The sequence below is a fragment of the Xenopus laevis genome, chromosome 5L (genome assembly GCF_017654675.1).
Source record: "Xenopus laevis strain J_2021 chromosome 5L, Xenopus_laevis_v10.1, whole genome shotgun sequence".
NCBI classification, from domain to species: Eukaryota; Metazoa; Chordata; class Amphibia; order Anura; family Pipidae; genus Xenopus; species Xenopus laevis.
In genome coordinates this window covers 134,651,556-134,678,665 of record NC_054379.1, presented here as the reverse complement: position 1 = coordinate 134,678,665, position 27,110 = coordinate 134,651,556, and the positions used below count along the sequence as shown (strand labels likewise).

The window sequence follows — 27,110 nt, the reverse complement described above, 5'->3', positions numbered from 1 at the left end:
GGAAAAAAGCCCTGTTGCTTTCTAAATTTACCACCTGTCTATTTTAGGCAGTTACCTGGTTAAAAGGCCTGGGGCCATCTCCTAGTAATGGTGCCTTTTGTTGTGCTGGATGAGATACTCGTGGCATGTTTTGCTGGCTATGAGGTCCTTGGGAGTTTCCTTGAGAGGATTGAGGTCCTCTTAAATCCTGGGGGCCACCAATATCAGCAGGTCCCCTACTATCCTGTGGATTTCGCAGATCAGGGGATGTTCTTATATCTTGTGGTCCATGAAGGTCTGGTATGCCTCTCATATTCTGAGGGCCACGCATATCATGGGGTCCTCTCATATCATTTGGTCTTCTCATCTCTTGTGGGCCTCTCACATCTTGACGCATATCAGGGGGGACCCTCATATCCTGATGACCACGCATTTCAGGTTGGCCCCTCATATCGTGATGTCCACGAATGTCAGGAGGTCCCCTTAAATCATGAGGTCCACGCATGTCTTGTGGCCCTCGCAAGTCTGGACCGCCTCTTGTATCCTGAAGGCCACGCATATCTGGGTGTCCACGCATTTCTGGATGACCCCTCATATCCTGAGGGCCACGCAAGTCAGGTGGACCTCGAATATCTGGAGGTCCTCGCATATCTTGAGGGCCACGCATATCTTGAGGGCCACGCATATCAGGATGTCCTCGCATTTCTTGAGGACCACGCATGTCTGGTGGCCCTCTCATATCTTGTGGACCACGCATATCAGGTGGTCCACGCATATCTTGGTGGACACGCATGTCGGGAGGAGCTCTCATATCCTGCGGACCCCGCATGTCAGGCATCCCCCTCATATCTTGAGGGCCACGCATGTCTGCTGGACCCCGCATGTTCTGTGGGCCACGCATGTCCATAGGTCCTCTCATATCCTGAAGGCCACGCATGTCTGGGGGTCCCCTCATATCCTGAGGGCCACGCAGGTCTGGGGGCCCCCTCATATCCTGAGGTCCACGCATGTCTGTGGGCCCCCTCATATCCTGAGGTCCACGCATGTCTGGGGGTCCCCTCATATCCTGAGGTCCACGCATGTCTGTGGGGCCCCTGATATCCAGTGGCCCCCTGATATCCTGGGGTCCTCGCATATCTTGTGGGCCTCTCATATCAGATGGACCCCTCATATCTTGGGGCCCACGCATATCAAGGGGTCCCCTAATATCCTGAGGCCCACGCAAATCTGGGGGTCCTCTAATATCTTGAGGGCCACCCATATCAGAGGGACCCCTCATGTCTTGAGGACCACGCATATCACGAGGGCCTCTCATATCCTGAGGACCACGCATATCCATAGGCACCCTCATATCTTGAGGGCCTCGTATGTCAGGGCCCCCTCTCATATCCTGAGGACCTCGCATTTCATTGGGACCACGCATATCGGAGGGCCCCCTCATTTCCATAGGGCCCCGTATATCTTGTCCATGTCCAATTATTGCTCCAGAGGGGCCTCTCATGTCTTGTGCTGGATGTACTATTGCCATGCCTTGATTAGGGCCTGGATTTCCATGTTGCACCTGACCGTCCCTTGGTGTAACTCCCATAAGAGGTCCTTGAGGACCAGATGCCCCCTGCATGCTATGGTGAGAGGACATTCCTTGAATAGGTCTAGGACCTGAAGGTCCCTGAGGCCCTAGCTGATTTTGTGGTCCAGAATTAACTGGGGGACCTTGTGTACCCATTGGTCCATGCGGAACTGGTAGTCTATTTGCACCAGGATGCATTTCTTGGGATCTCACCCCCTGTGGACCAGAAGCCATGAAATTTTGTGGACCTGGGGCTGCTTGAGATCCTTGTGGAAGAAACTGTCCTGCAGGACCATGTTGCACATTCATTTGCATCTGATGTGGGGGCTGCTGGAACCTTTGTGTTGGCTGTAGCGGAGGTCCTGGTGCCTGGAATGTTGATGGCCCATGTGGAGGTCCACCCAAAGGAGATGGGAGACCCTGAAGTTGCCCTGGTGCCTCAGCTTGCTTCTGTGCTATCCTTTCAATCTTTAGTTGCTAGAGGAGAAAAAAAAATAGGATGGTAAAAAAAACATCCAAACAGGGAAAAAAAACAATAACAGAAACACCAGAGCAACTGTTTAATTGAACATTAAAATGTCAGAAAGGTAAAAAATTTTAATTAAATGGACTCGCCCTAAACAAGTAACAATAGATTGCAAGTTAAGCTAGGAATATAAAAAATGGAAGCAAAATTCTTCTATTTGTAATAGATAAATGTGTGCAATCAGCAGAGTTCACCATATCTCAGCGAAAGCACTGTTTAATGCAAGCTGATAAGATTTTCTATTAGTAAAACAGGTTGCGCAGATAATTAAAGGGGACCTGCCACCTACTCATAAAAAGCTGTGTGATAAAAGCCGTTTGCAAATTAAACATGGAACCCAAATTATTTTTTCCATTAAAGCATCCATACCTGTTATAAAGGTGTTTAAATATCTTAGCTGGCAATCAAATAACACCTGCCCCACCTCTATGCCTGAGGCATAGAGGCGGGGCAGCCAATTACTTTCACTTTCCATTCAGCACTTCCTAGATGTCACTGCTCTCCCCACATTCCCCCTCCCTCCTAACACTTTTTAATTGTAAAGGGCACTGTGTATGGGCATTAGGTCCCCCATTCTGGTGTATACACAAGATTTTGAGGTGAAACACAACTTGTCTTAATAACAGTATACACAAAATGGCTCCAGCCTGCATACTGTGATTGTGTAATTCCAAGGCCGAAGGAAACCAAATGTAAATAATAAATGTAATGTAAGTAAATTTTATTTTGCTCAACTAACATGATAGAAATTGATTTGTAATTATTTTTTAGAGTGACAGGTCCCCTTTAAGCCCTAAGGTTTAGTGGTAAAAAAAGAGGTTTTGTTTTCTGTTTATTTTCCTTTAACCCACAATAATATTGCTGAAAGTCTGTTAAATTGTCGTCAGCTTCCTGATGTGAGGGTTCGATACACTGTAAAAACCAGCAGAAGTCTGGTTCCAATATGCCCAGTTGCTAGCACAATTTGTTTCTTTTATACTGAAAGTTCCACAGATGAATTCACAGATGGGAATTCACAGGTGAATAATGCATAAAGCAATTAATGCTAGTACAGTAAGAAAGGCAAGTAAATGGTTAATACGAATGAAACAAGCATAAATAAATAAACTTTAATATGAAAAACAAATCACCTCCAGCAGCTGAGGATTGGTATATTGTAAAGCTGCCATCTCCTGTTCAATCTCTGCCTGGTTTTTCTTCTTTTCATCAGACTTGTTCTCTTCTTTTCGGTCAGGAACTGCTTCTGATGGTGGTATCAGTGGCACTTTGTTTTGCAACCATGCCTATGGGACAGAGGGTAAGACCGACACTGAGCAATCTGGGTTTATATATGTAGAAGTAAGGTATGCATTTACTTTTCAAAGAAAATGTTGTAGCATAAGACTATAGACCATAACAATATGTTGAGAAAAAGCAAATCTGCACGTTATCACATATAATCTAACATAACATGGAATTCATAATGAGAGGATGCTTGGGTCACATTCATTAGGATTACATACATACATTAGGATATGTATAGCTAAACCATGGTTCCATATTCTCTGCGGTTTCATTTTAATTTGTTATTACATTAACTTTGTATTTATGCAAATCCAATTTAATTTGATAGACAATAAGGGATTGCTATATATTATATTATTAAAGAGGTGGTTGACCTTTAACTTTTAGTGTGTAATAAAATATCCCATTCCTAGCAAGTTTGCAATTGGTATTGATTATTTATTCTTTTTAAATTTTGAGTTATTTGCCTTCCTCTCCTATCTTTTGCCAGATTTCAAATGGGGGTCTTTGACCCCAGCAGGCAAACTATTGCTCTGTGAGGCTACAAATATATTGTTAATTTTTATAATTTAGCTTCCCACTTAGTCCCCTTCCTAAACTTATTCCAGCCTTTTATTCAAACCAATGCCTGGTTCCTAGGAAAAATAAAACTCTAGCAACCAGATAGCTGCGAAAAATAGCAAACTGGAGAGCTTTTGAACAAAAAGCTAAGTAATTGAAAAACAAAAAAAACTGTAAAAAAACATAAAAAAGCCCATTTGCAAATTGCCTCAAAATATCACTGTCAACACCAAACTAAAAGTTAATTTAACTACAAACTGCATCCATTGATTTGTATTACAGTATGATACAGTTTGTGTGATTCCATGAGATTTCACTTCAACTATCACACTGAGAACTCTAGCAACTCCCAATAGGAGGTTCTATAGATTTACAAAACATAAAAAAACAGATGAATGGCCATCTCTATTATTCGCTTCTCCAATATAGATGCAAGCACATACGCATATTATTAGTAGAGCTCTGGCCCTAGGATGTGCAGCTAGTATTAGAAAACTTTCATTTAGTATATTTGGTTCAATGACGCATTATAAAACAGAGATATTTAGAACAGAGGCACCCAAACTATATCAACATGGATTCGACTTCTAGTGATATTAATGCGTTTGGTTCAACCACAACCATTGTTACACTACCATTGGACCCGTATTTTTAGAAAACACATTTTATGTAAAATCTGAACAATAGGAAGTACCCAGAAGGGTAATCTTTTGGAATTGGTTAAAGAGAATGCTGGGGAGATCTACTGATCACCAGCTCAAGATCAATTAGCAGACCATGATCTGTTGTGCACTTGACATAATAAAAGAAAAACATTACATTTGCTATATGATATTTTACTGTGATTAGTGTCTTTACTATGATTGTGATTACTGTCTTTACCTGTTGGAACTGAGCCGGAATGGGTTTAGCATAGGGAACTTTTTTCTGCGGTACTTTCTTCTGGTCTTTTTGCATCACTTCTTCCATCCCCCAGTCAAGCCCAGGTATGGTCATCTCCACAGAACTTGACTCTTCTTTGCCTGACAACACAAAAAAATATTAGTAAACATTAACATAGAAACAACAACAACAACAACAACCCAGTTGCAATAGTCAAACAAATATGGTCTTACTCATTTGTTCTTGTTCCATAGCCATTTTCAGCTGCTCAGGAATTCCCATTCCAGGGATAACAGCTAAATTATTTGGTTCAATATCATCTGAAAAGAAAGAAAAAAAAGAAAAAAAAAAAGGCTAATTTACATGAAAACAAGAAAGGTTTGAGAAACAGAATGGGAGAGTCAAGGAAACTGCTTTCTATGCTTTAATAGAAAAAGATCCTAGAAGTCTGCATTAACTAAAACAATAGGTTCTTGGCGCAACAGAGGATTCTGGACATTGTCAGCTGTATAACACGGCCTCTTTCCACTGTGTGGAATGGAAAAATGCTTAAAAAAAGCATCAATGCTAAGCACTTGAGTTCAATCTCAATTGGAAACATGGCATTCTAACACATTTGTGGCTGCTTGGGTCACTGAACTTAGTATCCACTTAATAGTTTTTAACTTCTGTGAGAAGAAAAATGTTAATTCCAAATTCAATTAAAAAATTACATTTTTTTTTTACTAAAAGATAATGCAAGGTGAACACTTCCTGTTTTAATGCCTCAATATTCAACAAGGCTAGAGTAGGACTTTCCAACTGAAGAACTGATGACCAGATGCACCGCTTCATGGGATTTTATACACATCAGCATGCTGAATAATCCAGGCAACAAACATGCACCTGACAGCACTTTTCTAGAGAAGGTGAATATATACCGTATTCCATTCCATCCTCTGACATGCCAGGGAGTAAGTTCAAGTTGTAACGATCACGCATTTTATCACCAGGTCGATTTCTTGTCCAGAATTTGCTTTAAAAAGCAATGAGAACATTTTAACAGAAAGTAAACATCAATAGAGCAAGTTACCTGAGAAATAGTGCAAGTTATTACCTGGTGTGATCATTAGATCCTGAGCACAAAATATGCCCTAAAGGATGCCATGCAAGACTCCAGATCATTCCTTCATGAGCAATTTCCATGCCACCAACTTCCTTCTCCACTCTGAGGGGGAAAAAGGGATACTGCCACTGAAACATACACCCAAACTGCACTCAGTCATTAATATCACAAATGGATTTGTTTTCCTACAGTTTGTGACATAGAACTGGTTTACTAGTATGTGTCCTCACTCTAATTAACTTTTTTCATTATTCAGTACATATGTATTGAGCAGCATTTATACTACGTACCCAACATTCCAGAAGAGCAGTGAGCCGTCAGATCCTCCACTAGCAAACAGACCCTCGTGAACAGGATGCCAGCCAACAGCTAAAATATTTAGAAGATGTATGAGACCACACAGCTCTTTAAGAATACAATAAATTAAAAGTTCATGATAAATGTTCTCACCGGTGGCCTCTTTTTTGTGGCCTCGAAAAACCTGTAGCTCTTCACGAAGGTTGCGGATGTCAAAGAGTTTACAGAGGTGATCTCGTGATGCAGTGAGCAGCCAATTCCCGTTCAAGTTCCATTTTACTTCCATAACGGTGTTCTTGTGAGCGTGTCTATTTTGAAATAGATGAAAATTAAAAATGATAATTTTTACTTCACCCTATAGCAACAAGCATTGCTTAAAATGAAATATACCACAGTATCAAAGCAGAATGCATACTGTACATTTGCCATTTTTTTAATGTAAATATAAAACATCACCCTATGTCATGCTATGTTAATCTGTAGCCCATATCTTTCAGATGTGTAAAAGAATGCATTTCTTGGTACTTATGGAAGGAATTTGCTGCCCTAAGGTCCAGCTTAATAACTGGTATTATACAAACAGAATTGGGCCAATTTGTTATGGTTTGGTATAAGTGCGGGCAAAGGAATTCACACTTCTGTTTCCTGAGACTAAAAGACATAGCCAAACATCCCTTTAATATGAGGTTGGAAACCAAAATGAATCAACATCCAGGAATTGCATGAAAAGCACTGACAATTCTGTTGGTACTGTGCTGTTTTCACAAAGAACTTTAAGATCAAGGTTTGTGTTAAACCAAACCCAAAGTTGCTTTATTGGTTTTGGAGTGCCATTTTGATATCAAAAGCTTTCACTAATATCATTGTTACCCTATATAGCATGATTATAAATTAATATTAAATTAAGTGATGCGTTCAACATCAAAGGGTGCCTACTCAACTGCATTTGTAAATGTTTGCCAATCAAGCTGCCATGCAATTCTCTCAGTTTGTGCAGGTCATAGGTTAATCATTTGTGTGTCTTTGGTTATCCTTGACAGCAGTTTTGGTAGCACTTACATGTAAGTTGGATCGTGTATCTATTATTTCCAAATATTCTTTATTATTTTCCAAAGAGAAAAGTAAAGCAGGTTAGGTATACACCATATTGTCACTCAACATACATTTTCCTCTATGAGTCACAATGTATACTGTTGGGAAAGGGAGAAGAGGGGTGTTAGTGAGGATGAGGACAGGGGAAGAAAGAAAAAGGGGGAGAAAAGGGCACATCTTACAATTAACCCAATGATCTCATTGCTCAGAAGTACAAAGAATTACACAATGCAATCTGATCAGATAGATGGGGCTGTTGACCCCTGAGTGGATAAGGTTTGCCGACACAGGTCAAGTAATTGTGTGCGTCTCCAGACTCGTGTATCTATTATTGGGTCTGCTACTATATGACTTAAGCACCTAAACCTCCATACTCTGAAACACAAGAGGCTAACCCACAAAAACAAGATATTGCAGCTAGTATGATGTATCATGAATTGTTGCCAATTTTAAAATACTATACTTTGTTATTTATATACTAACTCCATTGTAATAATGATAATATTTCTTTTGATTATATTTTTCTCTGTATGTATGCCTGTCACAAAACACTTTAGGGTTAGTTTGGGAACACATGCTAATTGCACAAGTGAAGCTGCCAGTAATGACCAATTTGATTTTAACAGTTTAATACATGGTACAATATGAAAGAATGACCTGATTGGTTGCTACTAGTATTAACACTTGTATAATTTAATACCTATGTTTGAAAATCAAACTACCTATGTAGTTCAGGGCATACAAAAGAAGCACAACTGATAAATGTATTTTAAAATATGTTGGTTTTTGTGGGTATACAGGGTAGTAATGTTTATTTTACATGTGCAGGGATCTGAACCTATCCAGCCACACAAAGTAAATATTCTTATCTGACTACAGACTATAATTTAATAGCATTAATGGCATTAACAACCTATTTACTTCCTATGACAAAATGTTTGTTGCACGCTATGCTTTTTTACACTGTTTTATCTAGACATGTAACATGTATTACAATGTTTTCCCTTATTTTGACTTTACATTGTAAACTGCTTTCTTTATTCTCTCAATAAACTACCAGAATTAAAAAAAACAACCTATTTACTTTGTACTAAAAGTAAATTTTTTTGGACTAGCCGAGACAGAAAGCAAACGTACCCATATATGTTGAAGACACAAACAATTCAGGAAGGTTGAAAGCACATTTAATACCACTAGGTGTACATAGAATACATATATGTTAGTATCACTTTTATTTACAAGTCTAATAGAAAGAAAAAAACATTGATATAATTAGCATTTTGTTCCTTTCCCCTTTTAAGTGCTTATTTGTGAACTTACAGTGTTGCAAGGCTCTGTCCATTCTTGGGATCCCAGAATTTAATTGGCTGTTGACTGTCTTTGCTTCCAGAGACAAGAAGTCCTTTAGTTGGGTGCCAGTCAACACACTTTACATCTGCACCATGTCCTGAATGTGAAAACATTATGCTGTAGTTGGGAATCAAGACTTTGTTGAAAGCAAAAACAATCCTTTCCAGAAGAATACAAAAATCTTTCCTCCCATGTGTCTATACTTTGAAAGAAGTCACTACTATTTAAGGATAATATTCCAGTATCTTTACAGACTTTTCTTTGTCTCTTGCAGAGCAGTCATTTATTTACCAACCTAGAATTTATTCTTCTCCAAAATCAAATCCTACGATCATTTCAGTCCAGTATCGAATTCCTGTATCTGCATATAAATATGTCCACTACTAACATTTAAAAACACTTTTAATCATCACCATATGGCAAATATCACCCACCTGAACATAAAATTCTCATCCTGGACTTCTAAACCTGCACTATCATCTGTTAACAAAAATGTATTTATATTTTTTAGCAATATTAATATGGTAACACACTTTATGCTAGGCTAAGCTTTTACTTGTATATGATTTTAACACAGCCACCATGTTAAAACATTAACCATCACAGAATTAGTAAAGTAGATGTCAATGGAAACTGAAAAGTCTATGGACAATCTGGATTTTGGATCATTTACAACATAAGGTAGACCCAAAAAAATCACAAGGATCCATAATTTCTAACTCTGGTTGGAAACTCATCAACAATATCTTGAATTTCCAGTATTGTAAATGCTTAATACAGTCTAATCTTATAGATTTTTGATGCTCCAGGTTCCACAAGAATTTAAGACGGGTTTCTGTATAACAGATCCTATACTTGTATTCTGTCATGATTTTTATGATGTAGTTTTTATTTCTAAATTACAATGCAAATAATTCACTCTACAATATAAAATTTAATTCCTGAACCAGTAAGTGTATTATGTTTTAGTTGTAATATTGGTGTGTAGGCAGCCATCTCAGGTCATTTTGCCCGGTCATGTGCTTTCAATAAGAGCCAGCACTTTAGGATGGAACTGCTTTCTGGGAGGCTGTTGTTTATCCTACTCAATGTAACTAAATGTGTCACAGTGGGACCTGGATTTTACTATTGAGTGTGGTTCTTAGATCTACCAGGCAGCTGTTATCGTGTATTAGGGAGCTGCTATCTGGTTACCTTCCCATTGTTCTGTTAGGCTGCTGGGGGGGGGGGGGGTTGCAGTAAGTACAGCAGTAAAGAGTTATTGAAGTTTATCAGAGCACAAGTCACATGACTGGGGGCAGCTTGGAAACTGACAATATATCTAGCCCCATGTCAGATTTCATATTAAAATTTTTTTTGCTCTTTTGAGAAACGGATTTCTGCATTTTTTTTTATTTTTTTTTAAAAAACCCTTTCACCCTTATTTCACCCTTATTTCACAGAATAAAATCTACAATTTTATTTCAAATCCTACTATTAGATGGTATTCTGACAACTACAATTAATTTTATTCTAAATCCTAAAATTTTATTGCTAATATTTGTATTTCAAAGCACTAAAACTCAAGTTAAGACTTGGTTAAATGTGCTATTGTTTAAGAAGCAGGCAGGTGGCAAAAAATGTCACCTGCCTGCTTATTGTGAAATTCCAAGATTGGTGATAGGTCCCCTTTAACAGTCGCTCTTTAATATTTTGTAGAGCCTGCAAGTTTCAGTGAGTCATGTGACAGAAATGACATCACTAAGCTCTGATTATAACGGATGACATCACTAAGCACAGTTTATAAGGATATAATTTACAGGATATCATGGCTCTTGTGTATTATATATATAATAAACAATATATCATTTATATGCAAAGATGATTCAACTTTATGTTATATGAAAAAAACATTTTGTAGCATTACTATTTTTGTTCATTACAAGTGCCCATTTCAAGGCACCTTTTATTAGATTTACAATTTTGTGCAAGTGAGTCATCTTTCAAATAGGAAGTTCCCATTCGACAAAAAATTCTATTGCATTGTTTTCTCATTTTTGTTACCAGAAACTAGTTAGAAGTTTGAAGTTTCATTTTTCTCCCTGGAGTAGTTCTGCACACTAATATAATTTGACACAGTAGTGGACACATTTATCTACTTCAGGAAGATCTACTTTATGCATTATTCTGTGCCTGGTAACATTTGACAGTGATGCTGCTGCAGGCAAGCACCCTCAATCCCAGTTAAACACAGTTAACCATAAACATTTTTTTGTGGGCTGCAAAGAATCCTCTTTCCATTTTGCACCCATTCCTTTAAAGGAATTGTTCAATATAAAAACTGGGTAAATATGTGCAAAATAAAAAATGTTTCTAATATAGTCAGCCAAAAATGTAATATATAAAGCTGGAGTGACTGGATGTCTAACATAATAGCTGCTTTTCAGCTCTCTTGGTTTCCACGGATTGGTAACCAATTAGTGACTTGAGGGTGGTTCATGGTTTGCTTTTGAACCTGAGCTGCAATCTTGCAAACTCACTGAACAGTTATGTCCCATGTGGGCCCCCTTTAAGTCACTGACTAACTCAGAGTTAGAGAGCTAAAAAGCAGGAAGTAGTGTTCTGGTTATTATATTAGAAACCCAGTCACTCCAGCCTTTATACATTACATTTTTGCCTAACTAACTATATTAGAATTTTTTTTTATTTTGCACAGCCTATTTACCCAGTTTTTATTTTTACATAGGACTGTTACTTTAAGGGGGGACGGGGACACAAGTGTTCAGTGAGTTTGCAATTGATCCTCAGCATGCAGCTCAGATTCAAAAGCAAACAGTTATGACCTATGTGTGCCCCCCCGCTCAGTTACTGATTGGTTACTGACTGGTAACCAATCAGTGGAAACCAAGAGAGCTGCAAAGCAGGATATAGTGTTCTGGCTATTGTGTTAAACATCCAATCACTCCAGTCTTTATACATTACATTTTTGGATAACTATATTAAATATTTTTTTATCCATTTACCCAGTTTTTATACTGAACAATTCCTTTAATAGTACAATATATATATTATTGGAAAGTTAAGCGCTATTATTGCTTAGAGTCTTTCCTACCCTTTAGCATACCAGTATGCTTAAATGTTTATAGAGTTAAACACACTCTTTCTAGGGATGCAATGAATCCAGGATTCGGTTCGAGATTTGGCCTTTTTCAGAAGGATTCGGCTGATTTATTCTGCCCAGCCGAACCAAATCCGAATTTGCATATGCAAATTAGGAGCGGAGAGGAAAATTGGATGACTTTTTGTCACAAAACAAGGAAGTAAAAAAGGTTTTCCCCTTCCCACCCTTAATTTGCATATGCAAATTAGGATTCGGCCGAATCTTTCGCGAAGCATTCTGGGGTTCGGCCGAATCCTAAATCGTGGATTTGGTGCATCCCTAACTCTTTCAAATAAGGGCAACTTGCATTTTACTTTTTGTGAATATCACAGTCAGCCTCAGTCTTCCTGGTTTCTATTATTGCATTATTGGGCTTTTCTACTATGCAGCGAATAGCCCTATGGGAAATATAGGTGCTTTAAATGAATATTTGTAGTATTATTGTTTGTCAAAGGGAAATCTATTTACAAGATTGGCAAATTCCCATAGGATGCTAAGGGTAGAAATAATTTAAACTGAAAGATAAATTACCTAACTATAATAAAGTAAGGTGAAAATAGATGTAAATATCTCAGTATTTATTGTCTATACTATTGTCTAGAAAATAAAATATGCTGCTTTGTTATGACTTGCCACTGCCTATATAATTAGCTATTGTAATTTGGTCACTAATATTGTTTCTTTGTATGAATCCTAATGTTGCTATATATGAATACCAATTATACTACATATGGACACATATCTGCCTAAAGCCAGGGTTAATTGTCAAGAGCATTTTCATGTAATATCTAAATAATATTTAATTTCCCTATAACTGGGTTCCCTCATTGGATCAGTTCATGCAGTTTTCCTTAATTACTTTTATAATAACAAATTGCTTTTATTTATTTTACAACAACTTGACTGAGATCTAGGACCTCACAAGTCAATTGCGATCTGTTTAGAATCAAACTGAATCTAGTAGATGCTTGTGGATACTTGAAACAATGCAACCAAATCCAGACAATAGATTGTATTACTTTTTAGATTTCATTTGTGAAAATGGGGCTTGTTGCCCCACAATTGGCCCTTGTGCCAGGCAAGTCACTAAGTTCTATGATTGATTCCTTGAATAACATGTGGGTTATAGGCATTGTGGAAATCCCTTAATATAACCAAGATTTTTACATGGGTTGAGAGCTAAAAAAAATTTCCATGCTATTTCTAGAGGGTTTCTATTTTGAGTACTATTTTAATAAAAAAAATATTTATATAGTGCTTCTCAGTTGTTAAATCACTGGAAACAGGGAGGCCTGTAAATTGGATTCCTAGGTTGTAGTCTTGTAAATTACATGTTGTTCTTTCCAGAGGCCCATAGTGCTTGAAAGAATGTCTACTGTGCAGCATATAAATTATAAGTGCTACCATTATAGGGTAGTGAAATGGAGAAATCACAATGCATGTATGGTAACTGCAGTTGCTATTCAAGGTGTGTATGACTGTTTTGTGTGGTTTCAGCATTCTGGTCCACAGTTCAATTTCCATGAATATGAGTTTAGGCCCAGGAGGTTTATCCAAAGTTACCTGAGGCGAACAAGAGAAATTATCCTAAGACAGTGTGAAGTCAAGAAGGTTAGCCCATAACCTTATAAAACAACATACCTCGTAGTATTCTCTCCTCATGGCAACGTAGAAAGTCCCATATCCTAACTGTCCCATCATCTGAACACGTGGCAAATTTATTATCCGTAGGGGAGAAACTGTTACATGGAAACAAGCATTATGGGAAAGAGATCAGAGATACAAACAGCACACCAATCTTCTCCATTTTGGTAGCATTACAATGAAGATTTACAGAATCTTGACTATAGGGTAGGGTACAAGCAATGGGCTGAATCTTGAACACAAAAATCTTGAGTGTATTATTTGCTTCAGGTCCAATATTTCAAACATTTGCATATTTTAACAACATTCACAATGTGCTATAATATGTTGTCTTATAGTGAGAATACAAATAATTATGTTTCCAATAAGAACATATAAAATAAATTGCAATGCAAATTAGGATTCGGTTCGGTATTCAGCATGTGTGTTTGGCAGTCCAGAATGGTCATTCTTTAGCTGAACAGAACATCTAACAAGCTCAGATTAGCTTGAGACAAAAAAATACTGATGTCTACAAATTTTATAATAAATTATAAGTCATTTGGTATTTGCACCAGCCCCATGAAAAAAATAAATTTTGTTTGGAATTTCATATATTAAATAATATCAACTGTCCATTGCATTTATATATGTTTTATTGATTTCCAAAAATGAGATAAATTACAAAACACTTGAGGTTAAAACAATTGCTGGCACTTCAAAATTAGAAATCAAATAAATTAGAAATCAAATAAATTAGAAATCAAATAAAAAATAAATATATAGATTGGGTTCTATATTGGGTGGCATCCCCATATGCTCGAGTCAGTGAGTAACAAGCACACTGATACATGTGATCAGCAATTTGCATGCAAACACATGACATTGGTTCATACAAGTGAACGCCCTTCCTATTATATTAAGTGCTCCTATGATTTAAAATTCCCCCGTGCATGGGGACTTGCAGAGCTTTTTACAATTAGGAATGTAAAGTAAACCAGAGCAGGTGGAAGCCATTTTGATTTCGGTTTATATGTATCTGTGACAATTGCTCAGTGAGATAGCTCTTACAGTTGATCTCAGGTCCAATGTTTTCCATTAGATTTTATGAAAACCCATTCATTGGAAAAAGACATTACATTAAAACATAGTGGTAGCAGCTATTGTACATGGAAAGATATATTTCCATAATTGGTCAATCTGATGAAGAATCACATAAATGCTTAATCAGATTAAATAAGTATTAGTGTTTCAAGGAAGCATTCCATGGGATGTTGGGAGTAATCTGCATTTGGGTTGCAAACTAGAATCACACACCAATAAAATGGTCTTCCAAATCAATATTTGGTAAATAAAATGTCCCTTTATGAGTAAGGAGCAAAAAATATGGAACAGAATCTTAAATTTGGTGATTAGGTGCAGTCCATAAAAAGGTAAATTGTACCCTAATCCAAGGAAAAGAAAAGTTTATAAGCTGATGCTGACCCAGCTATTTCCACTCCTCCAAGGTTAGAAGGTTAAAGGGGCTCTCCATACAAAAACAAAACTTAAAAAAAAAAAAAAAATATATAAATTTTGAAACGTAACGACTATTGAAAGCTGTATATGTTTACGTCTTTCTGTCATTTGATTCCGACTCAAGCTTCTGGCTTCAAACAATGTAGGAAAAAGTCAGGTCAGTTTTTTCTGCTCCACTGTTCCTGGAGCCAGACCCAGAAGAACAAAGAATATACCCAAATGTTACAGTAATCAAATATACAAATAACTTTAAAAGCATTGAACATTGTTTGTAAATAATGTATATTGGAAAGGCCCTTTGAGTAAGGGGATCTCATAACATGTGAAATGTGAGAATTTTGTTGTATTCAGTTTCTGTTTTTTTATGTCCACATTAGGAAAGATTTTGGCATCAATACATTGTCAGCAGAACAGTGTGTCATTAACTTAAAGAAAGAAAACTAGAGAAAAGAGGGATATTTGGTCTGGACAAGAGGAGGAAACATACAGAATGTAGAAAAGAACAAGAGTAGAGGGCTGTGTGGCATATTCTCAAAGACTTTATTGTTAATACATGGGTGTGACATGTTAAAATAGGTGTGCCCTGTGTAGCGTGGCATAGGAATTTTTCCATTTTGACAAAGAATGTTGCCATGTTTGCCTAAATATAATATATATATATATATAATATCACACAATTAAATATATGTTTAGTAAGCCTACGTTTTACCTACTTTTAACAGAATAGCATTGTGTGCTTGTATTCTTGATTGGTCTGAATTTATGTGGGTCAGTGTAGGGCAAAGTATGAACATTTACAACAAATTTGCAGGGACTTTTACTGTTAATATGTAAAGAATCCAAATTTCTTCCATAGTTTCAAGAGTCTGCACTAGTTTTGCTATCCAACGACCACCTCTGCTACAGTTCCACCATTGACATTACACTAAGCGAAAAACAGCAAATATAGCCGTTTTATTATCCTTTACTTACATAGTGTCAACAAGCAGTAATCATTCATGTCAGTCCCTGACCCAGTTGAGCTTACAATTGCTGCCCATTATATTACTTTATGTTACAGGAAACACTATGTTCTTGTAGATGAATGTTTTCTTCAGCAACTTTTTTCACAGGGGTCGGGTGAGTTGGTAGTGTGCCTCTTCAAATTTGCCATGTTTCGGCATCGTATATTTGCAGATGCACAGAGTTCTACCACTACCCTTCAGGCTTTAAGGCACATTAGAGCTAGACTACCTGATGTAGTTTCCGGCTAAAACAGCCTGGAAAGAACACCGACTGGAGAGAGCACTGCAAGGCAAAAATGCTAACAATTGTTACAATGCCCATTAGTTTTCTAATCCTTACTATGGAAAGACAAAATGACTTTATACTTAAAACGTTCTAGTAAACGTTTCTAGTAAAATCGTATACTTATGAGCATTTTTTTTTTATAAAATCTGATTTACAGAGACAATATGCCCCTTTTTGACAAGATTATTCTGTTGAGCTTATGTAAAAATCATGCATTACCACTATCTGGACATAAGTATACATATTTTTTACACAGATATTCCTTATTCCACATATTAAAAGGAAACACAGCCTTTGCCTCAGTGTCAAGCAATTCTTCACTTGCCTTGTTCCACTAGATTCTGGGACTTCAAGTCACTCGGAAGAAAAATAAAGCCCGAGAATTCATCACCTCATATTAGGTAGGGAAGGGTTACATTACACTGAGTGGGGTGGGGATCTGTTCCCTATGAGCACACAGTCTATGATGGTTTCCTTTCAATCTGTGGAATCAGTTTTTTGCATAACAATTTCTTTCCAGTGAAGCTGCATATCTTCATGACAGCCAAACAAGGAGGGGAAGGGGAAAAGTAATAACTGCCAGAGACATAATACTGAGGGTTAGCCCTGGAAATCTGGTATAGCAACACCTTTCCTGAATAAGGACAAACGTTAACACTATAGCTTGGCAAAACCAACTACACTTCTGTAAACCCTGCTTTGCAATTAATGCCATAGTAATCTAGTAGAGAGAGAATTTTTTTAGTCCTTAAACTGCTAGTATAAAGAATAAAATATCACTGCTCAAACAGTTGAGGAGGGCAAAGTGTGATGTACGCTGTAACAGAAACATGCTGAGAAACATGCTGGGGCAACACTTGGTTTTGGCACACAAGCTCAAGGGTTCCCAGTCAAGCCCAGAATATGAAGCCACCTGGCCTACTGATAATATAGTAGGGAAAGCAGTTGGGAAAGCAGTTCCAACATACGTCCATTGCGAACACATTCTTTGGCACTACATGCTCCCTGCAATGCATCTACAATTGACTTCCAAAGAAACAAATATGAGTCACATTCACAGATGCAGCTTGCTTAACCCATGTATCAAGAGCCACATTCAAACTTTTAGTATGTCAGTCAATGAAGACAAGCAAGTTAATGGAATGGTTGTCCAGTTTTACAAACACGAACGTGGTTTGGCAAGTAGTAACAATATTAGTAATTCAGTTTCTTCAAGTCACTGTGGTGTACACAAATACAATTAAACACAGAGAAAATTATTAAATTGCCTCTTTGCAAATCATTGGCAAGACTGTTGCTGAAAAAATAAAGTAGCAAACTGTGAAAAATACAGAGATAAAGGACAATACTGCGGGGAATAAAAAATTTAGAGGAGAAGAAAGCACCTCAAAATGGCTGGTGTTTCTGTAGAATAGGGCGTCGCATGTTTATATTGTAATACAAGTCACCGTTCAATATATAGAGATACTCTGCAACTACTAATCATGTCTAAAGCTGGCCATAGACGCAAAGATCTGATCGTACGAATCGAGGATTCGTACGATTTTCGAACCGTGTGTGAAGAGTCCTTACATTTTTTGTCCGGCGGAGATCGGTCGTTTGGTCGATCGGACAGGTTAGAAAATTTCTGTCGGCTGCCGATAATATCTCTGCGTGTATTGCCGATCGTACAATTTTCAGTGGGAGACTGTCACTAGCTTTGGTTGGACAAAGATATCGTACGATTGCTGTCAGGGGCAGAACATTGCTGATCTGTTCTTTAACTAATCTGACTGGTAAGACTTTGATCTGAATGGTTAGTGGCGGGTCGGGAGATGGGAAAGTCCGATCGGATCTTTGCACCTATGGCCAGCTTTAGACGTTAAGGTCACTTTGTGCTGCCTGGATTTTTTTAAACAATTTGCCTCAGAGTTCAAAGGCTCCAAGATGGAAACTCAACTAACATGGCATTAAGCACCCTGAAAAACAGTTTTACCCTTTAGCAAAAACAAAGTAAAATCATGAAATTCTTTTATCAGCCACTAAATGTTTACAAAAGTATATAAATGTATGAAGTTTAGCCATATTGTTAAGTTTCACAGTTAAAACATTTCCGTTTTAAATTTTTTTTAAAAAAAAAAAACAACTGGGAACTAATTTTGGTGTAGGATATGCTGTTCAGTAAAATAAGAATCCACCTACTCAGTATGTACATTTGTTCATTAGCTGTAGCTATATCATCCTTAAGTGCATGGAAAGTTGTACGAAGAGAAAAGTAACACTAGCCAAGAGCCGTCTTCTCGTACTACTGATCTTCAAGAAATATATGCTAAGTATGCATGAAGATTTAAGGCAGAGGAAGTAAGTCACTGTGGTTTTTCCCAAAGTAAATTGTGGCAACGTAATTACAAAGCAAAAAGGCAAAACACTCTCACAGCATCTGTTTCTCTTCATTCTGTCTTCTTGCAGCAGTTGGGTGCCAGATAGTCATTGATAGTTAGATCCAATATATCTTATAGGTGGGATTCCTTTCATAGCAGATGAATAAGAGCTCACTCAAATAACTGATTCTAGTACTAACAAAATCTAACAAAATAACTGCCTTTTGCACAAATCCTGCAGGTAGAGAGACATGGGGGTATATTTATCAAAGAGTGAAGTTAATAGTGAAGTTCCGCCACTAGAGTGAAATTCCGCCACTTCCCATTCATTTCTATGGGGTTTTTAAAGGCGTATTTATCAAAGGGTGAAATTTCACTTTCACCCATTGATAAATACGCCTTTCAAAATCCCATAGAAATGAATGGAAAGCTGCGGAATTTCACTCTAGTGCCGGAACTTCACTCTTTGATAAATTTACCCCATGATGTCTGGTGATTTTAATATATAGTGAGCTCTAATCTAGGCAAAAGAAGCCTGCCTATATATATTGGAGATAACTGTCAATGATTATCAAACACCCAACCCTGCATAAAGAGAGAATGAACAGAAACAGATACGGAGAGGGGGATAGTGAAGATAAACTTGATTTCAGAAAGGGTACAGAATTTTTAATGGACTGTATTTAGAAAACTTATTTCAGTATACCGAAGCTTATATTCAATTTTCATTTTCGTGATCGTTCCCCTTTAAAAATGAAACTTCTGCTGTATTTTTCCCCATTCATCACAGCTTCAGAGTAAAGTAGATTATATAGGGATCTGTCTCTAATGTAGAAATAAAATGGAATAGCGATTTTGTGGTGTACTACACCATAAGAAACGAGAGGTTTAATATCGGCCAGAGAGTAATGTTACATTCACAGGAAATCTGTGCGACAAATTTATGGCTGTTGCAGGGAGAACTCTGCACATTATTTAAAAAGCAAAATAAACAGCCTTGACTTGTGTAGAGGCAAAGGAGGATGGGTTTAATAAGTATGGTAGCTTTCATTTACGAACATGAGTACATGTAAACCATAATAACCATCAAGCAATTAACTTTAATCAAACTAGTTGACATTGAAAATAATTTTCAGTGGGTTACTATGGATTACTGCCATAGAGTGAATCTGCATATAATTCAGTGACTCTTGTGTGCTATATAATGCAAGTGCCATGACTAAAAGCAAATTAGACCTTTATTTCTTCTAACGTCAAAATGTGCAAAGTGACAACGTTTTCTACTTCTTTTGTACACAGTGTTGGGTTTGCCTATTGCATATAGAGTGTGAGCACAGTGTAAAGTAGGCGACGCTATAGGGATCATTTATTAAGACTAATAACCCACAGCAACAGAGTCTGTGATTAGAATATTTTCAATAGGGATGCACCGAATCCACTATTTTGGATTCCGCCGAACCCCCGAATCCTTCGTGAAAGATTCAGCCGGATATCGAACCGAATCCGAACCCTAATTTGCATATGCAAATTAGGGGTGGAAGGGGAAAACATTTTTTACTTCCTTGTTTTCTGACAAAAAGTCACGCAATTTTCCTCCCCGGCCCTAATTTGCAAATGCAAATTAGGATTCAGTTTGGCTGGGCAGAAGGATTCGGCCGAATCCCGAACCGAATCCTGGATTCCGTGCATCCCTAATTTTTAAGCTTGGTTACTGTTAAAATTGGTATATTACTAGTTCGAAGTTGCACCATCCAGTGGAGCTGTATTGGGTCACTGATTAGTCAACTTGTCAAACCTGACAAGTCTAAGAAGATGCACAAAATTACATTATCCTTCTTCCCATGATATCCTTTAACCATGGGTGTACTGCTAGAAGGAACTCATTCATCCATTTGTGAACTATAAAATGTAGACGTTTATGATAATTATTGTTTGATTAATATCACTATTAATATTACTAAGCATGCAATACACTCCTTGTCATAAGGAACTTTCAAGCCTGCATGCTAGCTATCCAGATAACTTTTAGACAAATAAAAACTGTCCATATCAGGCAAGCCATCGCAAGGCTGCCATACATGGACCAATAAGTAGCCGACATGGTCTTTAGGGCCAAGTCTGCAGCCTCTTTAAAGCTAAATTTACAATATAGTTAGGTGTTGAAAACTTGCAGCCAAGCAATTAATTAGGTTTTGCTCATAGATATCATCAAGACCAGCCTGCCTCCATGGAAAGATCAGTGGCATTTCATTTACATATAGAAAACCGTGAGAATATTAAGTGGGTTATCAAAGGTCAAATTTTAGTGTTATGTGAGCTTTTTTTTCCTTGAACGATCTTGAATAAACTCAACTCGAATGGTTTCTAATTTAAGAGAAAACTCCAATGGAAAAAACTTAAATCAGTGAGTTCTGGGTTAAATCCCCAAAAACTCAAAATGATAGAGTTTTCAGCAGAAAAAAAAACTGTAATCGCTCAAATTTTTTGAGATTACTAGCGAAACCCTCGGAAAAAAAACTAGAACATTGTGAAGGCTATTAACATCTTCAAATGGGGACCTCTGCCATTGACTTCTACATGCCCTCAACAGGTTTTACCGAAAACTAATTTTTCGTGGAAAACAACTCAAACCTTAATAAATCTACTCCTAAATGTTTTCTCTCACATGTAGGTCAAACCATTATACAGATATGTTTTTGTGAGTTCTGGATGCTAAAACATTTAGTAATTGCTGCAAGGGTCTCCAGGAATAAAACAAATAATTAATGCTCCACTACATCAGATTATATTCCACCTTTTTCTGTTAAAGTAATCTCTGACCCACTCTTTCTTTCCACATCCATATTCTAGTTAATTGTCTCTGTGCCTGTTCTCTGGGCAGTACCTGATGCTTTCCCACTCTTGTCTAGTACTTTGCTGCATCTCATAGCGGCGCTGTATACCATGGACTACTACTATAGTCTCTCTAGGCAGTTTATGCAGCACTTCTACCTTCCTTTTCCTCAAACAATCCTCTGCCAACTATCAAACTTTGATTTTAAATAGGGTGAGCATCAAACCTATTTACTGAGGTTATTTCTTGCCCCGGTCTTTCTTACACTGCCAACTGTGTGGCCACACCCATGTTATTTTTTTTTTCCTTCTTGACTACTAGCTTTCACTTTTTTAAAATCTTAATGTCGCACATATATTTCACTTTGACGCATTCAATGTGTCCATCTTTGTCATTCACTATTAGCTGCCTCTTTGGAACCCAGCAAAGGTAAGGGATTATCCAGACCTGGGGTTTTACGGATAAGGGATTTTGTCTGCAACTTGGATTACCATATCTTAATTAAAGCCTACAGAAAAATATTGCAACATTCAATAAACCCAACAGGATGTTGTTTCCGGATAAGTGATTCAAAACACACCTAGATTCTGTGAATCTAGAAATTCAGCCAAATCCTTTCCTGACATATCCATTGCTTGCTTCCATCTCCTTAAAGGAGAATTAAACCCTTAATTAAAAAAAAAAACCCTACCACATACCCTACATAGACCCCCCCTCCCTGCTTCCCCCTGCCTAGCAGTTACCCCCTGGTAAATGCCCCTAGCTCTTTACTTACCCCTCGGTGCAGATACTGGGCATAGGAGTTCACGGGCACCATCTTCTCTTTGGGAAGAGATCGGCGTATCTGCACATGTGCAGTTGAAGCAATCTTCCATTTCGCGACAACTGTGCATGCGCCGAAAGTCACAGAAATTGCCAAATCGCCTGGAAGACCCAAAGATTTGACGATGGTGCCCTTGAACTCCGATCCCTGAATCTGCACCGAAGGAGAAGAGTAAAGCGTTAGGGGCAGGTGTTATCTAGCTGTTACCAGGGGGTAACAGCTAGGCTGGGGGGCAGGGAGGTGGGTCTATGTAGGGTAGGGTTTTTTTTTTTAAATTTAGGAGATTAGTCCTGTTGAACTCAGTGTGCCATTTTCTGCCCTGTTGTACTAACCAATGCCTCTCTTCCACCTTATGTCATAGACTCTTCTTTCTTGCACACACCACCTGCCCTTCAGTAATAAATGCCGTCAGTCGTTTTAATCTTTTCTGCTTCGGAACGTACAACATTTTATTGGCTCCATACATACTCCTACTTTTCTCCCTTTCTGAATCTGCCCACCCCTTTCTCTGTCTCGAAGACCCTTATAACTCTCTGTAATTCCCACTGTGGATTCATATTTCTCTGAACTTCTCAATACCAATTACATCTGTAGATCTAGTCAAAGTCCACAGTTCTACCCACTTCTGCCTTGCACAACATGCCTGACATATTATTGCCGATTTCAATCTGTCTTTCACTCAACACTTGAAAGAGGAAGATGAACCCCAGCAGATTAACTTCAAAACAATTTATTGCAGGAAGTGGTTACACTAAATGTATTGGGTCAATACCCTTAATGGCTATTGACACGAAACATGATGCGTAACCACTACCTGGAATAAATTATTTTTCAGTTAATGTGCTGGGGTTCTTTTTTGTTTAGTTTGCTGACTAAGCAAACTAAACAAAACTAAAGAAAGTTTTCTACTTCATTGTACAAACCACCAAAACATCACTCTTTTTTGGATTTCACCCTTTTGCACACCATTGCTTTTTTTTTTTTTTTTTTTTTTTAAAGTGATAACCCACCACTAGTGTCTGCTCCTTTATAAAGACCCTCTCTTTATAGTTGTCTTATCCATTACTGTTGAATTAAAAAAAAACTTTTTAACTTTAGTCTCTTCCAGTGCTTTCTCTTTCTCCTGGTGCCTGTTTTAATTCAATCCCATGCCCATCACCGTTCCTGGCAAGGGAGATGCAAAATAGTCTCAGTCAGCTCTTGCCTATTGCATATATTTTCCCAGAATGCTCCCACTAGACTAACCCATCTACTGTCCCAGCATTCCCATTGGCCCCTGTAAGAACAAATTCCTTTTGTCTGTCACTTTTCATCTCTGAGTTGATTGTCTTTCCGTATTAAATCTGTCTAAAGTAGACAGTCTCTACTACTGTATTCTGTTACATCCACTCTTTACCTATATCTATGTGGCCTATGAACTTTTTTTTATTTATACAATTTATTTTTGTGTTATTGTGAAGACAATCATTCTGAGGTATGTAGCTCATGAAGGGTGTTTAACTGGGATCACCAACTGGAGATGCAGGAGAAACAATTATTCCATAAGAAGCATCATCCAACAGTTGACGGATATACATTTAATAGCCAGCGCAGCATTATAGTCTGTTACAGGAGTTCATTTGAATGTCAGCTCTCAGAAGGTGAAGACACAGAAGGTATTAGATCAGAAATGCTGATGCCAACTGCATCGTTGTTGCATAATACGAGCTTTGTAGTATAGAACCAGGTAGTCAGTATACAACATGTTATTTTCTAATTGTCAGTAAGCTGATCATATTATCGATCTCTAACTTCCACACTTTTAAATGAACCATGTGCATCTCTCTCCCAAATTACCCTAATCCTTGTAGAGGTATCGCCTACCAGATTTAATATTTTAGAAAGAGGTGGTTTATTTATTGCATGGTGCATGTACCAGTCAGTTTTTATTCCTTGTATGTGTGCTTTATTTAGCAACTCTGGACTGTCAGAGGCACGGAATTCTTTATTTATAAAGAAAATATGTTGCCATACACATTGCTTGCAAAAAACAATACAAAATGCATTGATGTGGCAGGAAAGTGAACTGCAATGTAAATGCAACTGAAGATTCTTAACCCTGGCTAAGCCTGTCTCCTCGTGCAATGTTAAAGTAAACCCTAAGCACATTCTAAATATACAAACAAAGAACTGGGGGAAGATATCAATAGTAACTTTGTAAAAGGGTAGAACGATTATAAACCTGGCCTCTCTAATCGCCTCCTTATGCGCCTGGAACATCTTCACGTTGTTCATATTTGATTGCCAATACTTGACATAGCCGCTGTGATCAGCAGTCAGCATCCACATGTCATTATGGGACCATGTCATGGCTCGAACTGGGCTGTCATGAGCCTGCAGTAAATAAAAATGAAAAGGAAATCTTTGTTAAGTAACTGAAAATCAGCTGAACAAACAATTAATATAATTTCTTAATTTGTTTAATAACTTTTTTCTACACCATCAACCAACCTCAGGATTAGTACATACTGTACTTAGATCAAAACACATGCATTAATAAACCAGCACAGTGCTTCTAAGACTATATAGTTAATAAACAAAAGATGATCTGTGCACCTAAAACAGCCTTAATGGATGCTGACAATGCTTATATATTGCTGCCAGAAAAAAAAAAGTACAGTGTTCTCGATTCCAGTGCAGCCGTTTGTGCAAAATTTAGATACCAGATTATTACTACAGCTTAATTGTTTGAAGAAATAACCAATTTTGTAAGCCAAAAAAGCAACCCTTTAATAATGTAGCTCACTCATTCCAAACAGCAAATGCAATGGCAAAGGGTGAAACATTCTCTGTGAAAAACTGACCTGCAAAATAGTCTCAAAGTTAAAGGTAAGCCCATTCCACAAAGTGAATTCTCCACTAGAGGCTCCAGTGACCAACCGGCGACCCTCTGGAGTCCACTGCAAACACATCAAAAGTTAATATCAGAAGCTGAAAAGGCACCCAAAATTAGATATTCAAAACACATATACAAATAATACTCACCCTGACCACAAACACGGGACATTTTACTTTATTGGTAGAAGTGCGCACAAACTTTGTAGTGACAGCATTCAAAGGATTATTAAGCATCCCAATAGGTGGAACCAGCTGCACAAATTAGAAATTGAAAAGTCATCAAAATGAATGAAGTAGCTAATTGCTTAGAAACTGCATTAAACAAATACATTAGCAAAATAATATTTTGGTGCTATTAGTAATTAAGTAGTTTTTAAGAGAAACCTCAATTTCACAAATTGATCCGGATCTAGATCGGAACAAAATACATTCAGGGCATACTTGAAATGCTAGACAACTAGTTACTACACAACTTTAATGCATAAGTAATAACATAACTTTGTATGTTACCTTAAAGGGATTCGGTCATGATTTTTACGGTATAGTTTTCATTATTATATGAAAATGTGTACATTGCAAATAATTCATTCTAACATTTACATTTTTATTCTTGAACCAATACATTTTTAGTTTTAATATTGGTGCGCAGCAGTAAAGTGCAGCTGCGTTTATGAGAGCACAAGTCACATGGTTTAGGGTACCTGGGAAACTAAAAACATGTCAAGCCCCATGTCAGATTTAAAATTAAATATAAAAAGTTTTGCTTTTTTGAAGAAAAAAAAAAAAAAAAGTGTGCCAACACACACTGAATAGGAGGTATGTAGCTTGCGTAAAAACTATTTTAAAAAATAATCTCTGATACGAATTGCTGGATACTGCTGCTGCCTGTGGCTCAAAGCCGTAATCATTGGTTGAAAACAGTCTGTTTAAACGCAATAACGTAAGACGTAAGCAGAGGACTCCCTTTCAGTAAAATGAGAAATGTTAGCCACTGATTTTTAGATGTTGACTTCCATAGTTTGCAATACTGTAACTAGTTTGTGACACTGCCCTAAATGGAGTTTCAGTCTCTGAAAGAAGGACCAAGCACTAACAGAAAGTAGTACTAAGGAAAGACAGATTTACTAAATTTTGCTCTTAAACTAAAGAAACAATGCTTTGCTTTTTATACATTCTCTCAAGGCATATGGGTCACTTAGATCAAAATTATTTACATGAATGGAATTCTTTTTTTTTTTTTCACTAACGTTTTCCTGTGATAATTAGCTTCAGAGGAAGCCTCCCCCAATGATATAGTTATAAGGAAATCAGGGCTGTGGAGTCAGTACATAAATCCTTCAACTCAAACTCCTCATTTTTTGGTTACCTCCAACTCCTCTGTTTGTAAAGGAACAGTAAAACCAAAAACAAAGTGTTCCAAAGTAATTAAAACCATGTACTGTTGCTCGGCACTGGTATAACTAGCGTGTTTGCTTCAGAAAGACTACTATAGTCTATATAAACAAGCTGCTGTGTAGCCATGGGGCAGCCATTCAAGCTGGAGAAAAGGAGAAAAGGCACAGGTTACATAGTACATAACAGATAAGCTCTGTCCAATACAATGGTGTTTTATCTGTTATTTGCGATGTAATCTGTGCAAACACACAGTTTTTAACAGTGCATGCCAACAGTAAATTATGTTACTTTAAAATGCTTTCATATTTTGGTGTTACTGTTCCTTTAGTATACTACTGTATTTTCCCTGTTAAGTACTCAATATACAAGGCATTTTATCACTGCCAAAGCTCAAAAGTATAAACTGGATACTTTGTAAGTCTAAACCAAAGTCAAAGTTAAAACTACATAAAACAAAAACAACTAGACACTAAAACATATATTAATTGAACCTGACATATAGCTGTAGAATAGTTGTTAAATACAATTCAACATTAACAAAGTTTTGTTCTTAGATTCAAAAATGCTCCTCCTTCATAGAAGCTCTTAAATTCGATTTGATTATTT

At 37.4% G+C, this 27,110-nt stretch overlaps 1 protein-coding gene across 3 annotated transcripts in view; it reads right to left on the bottom strand.

The window, feature by feature from the left end:
• wdr33.L (WD repeat domain 33 L homeolog) overlaps nucleotides 1-27,110 on the bottom strand; it is a 55,691-nt gene that overhangs the window by 5,878 nt on the left and 22,703 nt on the right. For all 3 annotated transcript variants that reach the window (XM_018263847.2, XM_041563406.1, XM_018263845.2), the window contains 13 exons: nucleotides 25,257-25,361; nucleotides 25,076-25,171; nucleotides 24,454-24,605; nucleotides 13,427-13,524; nucleotides 8,617-8,743; nucleotides 6,358-6,512; nucleotides 6,198-6,276; nucleotides 5,899-6,009; nucleotides 5,723-5,817; nucleotides 5,036-5,122; nucleotides 4,803-4,942; nucleotides 3,206-3,358; nucleotides 56-2,026 (listed from right to left, as the gene is read on the bottom strand). In XM_018263847.2, the coding sequence (XP_018119336.1) occupies nucleotides 56-2,026; nucleotides 3,206-3,358; nucleotides 4,803-4,942; nucleotides 5,036-5,122; nucleotides 5,723-5,817; nucleotides 5,899-6,009; nucleotides 6,198-6,276; nucleotides 6,358-6,512; nucleotides 8,617-8,743; nucleotides 13,427-13,524; nucleotides 24,454-24,605; nucleotides 25,076-25,171; nucleotides 25,257-25,361 (3,369 nt within the window). The remainder of the gene's footprint in view (nucleotides 1-55; nucleotides 2,027-3,205; nucleotides 3,359-4,802; nucleotides 4,943-5,035; nucleotides 5,123-5,722; nucleotides 5,818-5,898; nucleotides 6,010-6,197; nucleotides 6,277-6,357; nucleotides 6,513-8,616; nucleotides 8,744-13,426; nucleotides 13,525-24,453; nucleotides 24,606-25,075; nucleotides 25,172-25,256; nucleotides 25,362-27,110) is intronic.